At 37.8% G+C, this 5210-nt stretch overlaps 1 protein-coding gene across 1 annotated transcript; it reads left to right on the top strand.

The window, feature by feature from the left end:
• LOC126584359 (G2/mitotic-specific cyclin-2-like) lies at positions 1-5210 on the top strand. Its single transcript, XM_050248764.1, has 12 exons — positions 1-283; positions 466-526; positions 631-730; positions 860-919; positions 1011-1044; positions 1189-1365; positions 1520-1642; positions 2177-2266; positions 2379-2699; positions 2798-2976; positions 3131-4475; positions 4814-5210. Exons 2-11 carry the CDS (start codon positions 475-477, stop codon positions 3267-3269), a joined length of 1275 nt encoding a protein of 424 aa, XP_050104721.1. The 5' UTR covers positions 1-283; positions 466-474; the 3' UTR covers positions 3270-4475; positions 4814-5210.

Below are 5210 nucleotides of genomic sequence, written 5' to 3'. Positions count from 1 at the left end.
TAGCCGTTGTATTCAAAACGAGACGAACACATGGCCTTCTCTTCCAAATTTCGCTTTTTTTATTTTCTTTTTCTTTATTCGAATGTGAATCTGCTTAATAAATAAAAACCCATTTTAAAGAACCCAAGAAGAAACACAGACGCGCAGAGTACAGAGAGAGAGAGAGGGGAGAGAGAAGAGAGAAAGCGGCTTCCTATGTCAGTCATTTCTCTCTTGGGGTTTTGAAGATTCAAAGCTTTGATATTTGTGTTACATTGATCAAGTCCCTTGATTTCTCTTCAAGGTTTGTGGGTTTCTTTTTATCCTTTTTTTTTTTTTTTGAAATTTTGAATGTTCTGGGTTTTGATTGTTTCAGATTTTCAGTCGTTTTCTTCCTGTTCTAGATCATGGGTTTTTTTTCTTATTTTATTCAAATTTTAATTTGGGGTTTGATTTTTGCGGTTTGATGGTGATTTCATATCGAAGGTGATCGAAATGGGATCAAAGGAGAACAACCCAGCTCTCGTTAGGCCCTCAAATTATCAAGGTAAGAGACGCAGCAAAACCCCAGGATTTAAACTTAACGTAATTTTCAATTTTTGGGAATTTATGTTCTTCGTTTGTATTTATTTTCTTTGCATTCCCGAAAAGGTCCACGAATGTGGGGTTCCAAGTTTGTGAAGGAGGTTGGGCCGAATCCTCGACCAGCACTGAGGGATGTCCATAACATCACCACAAGAGAATGTCCCAGGTTTGTGACATTTTCTTACAATCTGATGAAGCTCTTTCCAAGTTTATGTTTTGATGTTTGATTCTTTTTTAGTAGTCTTTCGCTTAATAATGAACTAATTGGAGACATTGGATAATCAACATTATTCAGAAAAGATGTTGCGGAATGTAAGAAAAATGTGCAAGATCTGCTACATAGACCAGTGACAAGGTTTGAATTCACTCTATTCAATTTCCCTTCCTGTTTATGTCATAATAGGCTATCCGAAGAATTTGATTTTTATTTCTTGATGTTTGTATAGGAGGTTTGCGCAATTGCTTCAGCAGCACCCAAAGGTAGTACCTTTTAGACTGATAACAAGGATCCTTTGTTTACATTTTGTTCTTTCGCTTTGGTTCAATTTGCAATGTTTGGTGTTGGTTATATGTAATTAATAAACCATGGAAGTGACTGTGAGTTTATTTGCTGCGAATCCGAAGGCTGTGGAGGATGTTGATCAGGAAGCTCAGAAACTGAGCTCATATACTGCCAATTCTAGTGGTCTGGTGGATTGCGAAATTATAGATGTGGAGAATATTGAGGATGAGGCTTGTGATGCTCATGTGCCAATGTTTGTTAAGCACACTGAAGCTATGCTAGATGAAATTGATAGGATGGTATGTGTGTCTTGATGTCTAGTACTACTAGCAGTTTTCTTATTCATATATATATATATATATATATATATAGACACACACACACATACATGTACATACATACATACATACATACATACATACATATCAGAACGTGAACTGTTGATTACTGCAGGAAGAGGATGAAAATCTGGAGGATGAGGACCCCATTATGGATATTGACAGCAGCAGCTCGAAGGATCCGCTCAATGTTGTTGAGTACATAGATGACATCTATGCTCACTACAGGAAATCTGAGGTATATTTTCATTAGCTATTAAAAGCTATATTATGCTATCACTGAATCCAATGCAAGCACATAATACATCTGTTCTCATATGGTTTAGGGTAGATTTGGACGAATGTTGAAAATTCTGAATTCATGCATCTGTTTGATTAGATGAGCTTCAAAATCAGAAGCACTGCACTTTTGTGTTTTCATATGGCTTAGGGTAGATTCGAACGAAAACTTCTAAATTATTGTATCTGTTTGATCAGATGAGCTTCGAAAATTAAAAGCACTGCACTGTTTGTTCTCATATGGCTAAAGGTAGAAACGAACGAATGCTAAAATTTCTGAAATCATGTAGCTAATCCAAAATAGTTGGACATGCAAATGTTGATCTGTCGAAAAATAATTTGTTTGATTAGATGAGCTCAAACATGTAATAATCAAATTGGTTAGTTGGCCAGATTGTTCAGTGAGACACCCCTTAACTAGATTAACTAGATGCATGGGGGAGGTTATTGACTAAGTTCAGTATACTGAAAAATGAGCATCTTAATCATGCAGAATTCAAGCTCTGTCTCCCCAAGTTACATGACTCACCAACCTGACATCAACGAGAAAATGAGGGCAATTCTCATCGACTGGCTTATCGAGGTACCCATATTGTGTCAACGGTTGGATTTTTTCTAAGACCATAGTTTAAGTATTAAGAGTTTGGTACCTGTGATGTAAACAGATTGTTAACGGTTTTGATTCTTTTCAACAGGTCCACTACAAGTTTGAGCTTATGGACGAGACACTATTCCTTACCGTAAATCTTATAGACAGGTTCCTTGAGCGCCAAACAGTGATCAGAAAGAAGCTTCAGTTGGTTGGTGTGACTGCCATGCTTTTAGCTTGCAAGTATGAGGAGGTTTCTGTCCCAATTGTGGAAGATTTTGTTCTGATATCAGATAAGGCATATTCAAGGAAAGATGTGCTTGATATGGAGAAATCAATGGTGAACAGCTTACAATTCAACTTTTCTGTTCCTACCGTGTATGTGTTCATGAGGCGGTTCCTCAAGGCAGCTCAATCGGACAAAAACGTCAGTCATACGAACCCACAGTAAATGAAGTAATATCATTTATTTTTATAAAAATAACTGTATTAATGTACTTGGTTTTCATGGAATTGAATAAACAGCTTGAGTTTCTGTCCTTCTTCTTCATTGAGCTATGCCTGGTGGAGTACGAAATGCTCAGGTTCCCCCCTTCTATGCTAGCCGCTGCCGCAATTTATACTGCTCGGTGCACTCTGTCCCGGTTCAAGCAATGGAGCCAGACCAGCGAGTGGTATACAAATTACTCAGAAGATGAACTCCTGTGAGTATCTCTTGCACTGATTGTCACGATTCATTGCAATTTTATGGTATACGCAAAATAATAAAGTTATTTGGACCACATTGGCATACTTGTCAGACAATTGCGTATTGTTTACTTGTCAGAAATGTTTCATGTGTAATTTATGTATCGACAGAGAATGCTCGAGGATGATGGTTACTTTTCATCAGAAGGCTGAAACCGCGAAACTGACCGGAGTGCACAGGAAGTACAGCACACAGAAGTTTGGCTATGCAGCTAAAGCTCAACCAGCTGAGTTCCTCTTGGATCACTGATCGTGCTGACAGACAACTTCGATCACATTTAAGCGACCAAGATTCTTTCTTGAGTTGTCTCCGAGCAACAGAAGTTGTCCTGGTGTGGGGGGGGGGGGGGGTGTTTCTTAAAAACATATTAGAGCGGGTTTCTTTTGTTGACAACTCCAACAGCTATCTTTTAGTCTGCTCTCTGCAGATAATGTGAATGTTTTTTTTTTCTTCCCCGTAGTTTTTGATTGACTCTGCGGATATTGTGAATGTTTTCTGAAAAAACTGCTGCCACAATTAAAAACTGTTGCCACAATGCATTCTGAAAAGGACTTCTGAAAAGCAAACCTAGTTACTGAGAGAAACCTGTGACGTTCGGGTGAGAGTGGCACCAAGAATTGCATTTGAATTGAATTTATTGACATTCAAATCCAAAATATTTATGTTACAATTAATCGAATGCATTCCAAAAATCCTAGGCTGCAATTCCTATCCAATCTTATGTTAGAATTCTGGCCAAAATTTCATTTGCTGTGATGGATTTGAATGATTGTTGATTTGAGTCGACTAATCTTTTGTCCAAAGTTATAAAACGTTGTATTTGCCACGCTCTTATTTCTTTGTCTTGAAGTTTTGTCTCATGTGGTTTTTATCAAAAAAAAAATTTCCTGAGATCCACATCATTAGTTTGCAACGTTTAGGTTGCAAATATTTTTGGAGGACTTTGTATTCTACATTTAGGACTAAAGATGTTAGTGCATCTTTTCGATGTTTAGCATCCCATGATACTGTTTTCAAGTATCGTGTTTTTTAAGATGCAACTTTTGGTCTTGATAATTGGGATTTTTTTACAATCTTATGATGTTATATGTCTCAGCTCATCCCTATTACTCATCCTTTGTGTCCCATATTATCCCATTTTGTCAACTGAATTGCAGAAACGTTAGTTTAGCTAACGTGGAAGGGGTTATTTCATTAGTTTTTCTAAAAATTTACCGTTGAGATTTTGAAACAGTGAACTGCAAATAAAAACACGGTGCGAAACGCTGCGTTCCAAGAGGATTTCAGAGAAGGGGTTCAAGGGAATGGATAAAAGAGAGAACTCAAACGACTAAGTGAGCTTCTCACAGAGTAGAGAGTAGAGAGAAAATGGAAAACAAGTCGACAATTCTGAGAGAGCAGTTCGTGCGAGTTGGCTCGGCCAATACCGGAAGCATCACAGCGCCTCGGCTCAAGGTCCTTCTTCTTCTTCGTCTTCATCTTCATTCTCTTGGCCCTAAACTTCTCCAAATCCCCAATTTTGTTTTGTTATATTTAAATGGGTTTCTGTAGAAGTTTCAAATTCAGTGCTTAGTTGAAATGGGGTAGGTTGGATATGAAATTTTATTGCCATCTTCTTCTTTCTATTCCCCTAAACTTCCCAAAACTTCCAATTTTATTTGTTATATGTAATTTTTTTAATGGGATTTCTCAGAACTTCAAGTTTCAATGATTATTTGAAAAGGCACAAAAGGAGTATTTTGTATGTGAAAAGTTTGTTGCTTTTTTATGATGTCTTCTTGGTTGATTGACAGCACGCAAGCACGCACGGCGGCGTCGATGACAGCTCCTCCCTCTTCAAATTTCATCTATTGTGCATGTAGAACTTGTTGTGCTGCTGTCTAAGTCTATTCGGTCAAAGCCATTGACAGCGACCATGGGTAAGAAAAAGACCATTATAATTGTTTTGCACCAATACCTGCGGAACCCAATTCCTGCCTGATCTCTTGTACAGTAGCCAAACTAACTGTGTCAACGACAACGGAGATTAGTCATGCTTCCTAGAGAATCTACTGAACTTGCCCTTTCGTCTTCTCTGAAAATTGGTTTCATATCATATCAGTAGCATGAGCCTCTTCCTATGAGTAAGATGGGCTTTTTCTATCCAAGAACGAACAGGGAAACAGCATTAATGTATTCCTTCTTCAATCA

This window comes from Malus sylvestris, chromosome 10 (assembly GCF_916048215.2).
Source record: "Malus sylvestris chromosome 10, drMalSylv7.2, whole genome shotgun sequence".
Taxonomy (NCBI): domain Eukaryota; kingdom Viridiplantae; phylum Streptophyta; class Magnoliopsida; order Rosales; family Rosaceae; genus Malus; species Malus sylvestris.
Note: the sequence above shows the minus strand (reverse complement) of the source record. Positions and strands in the feature narration are given on the sequence as shown.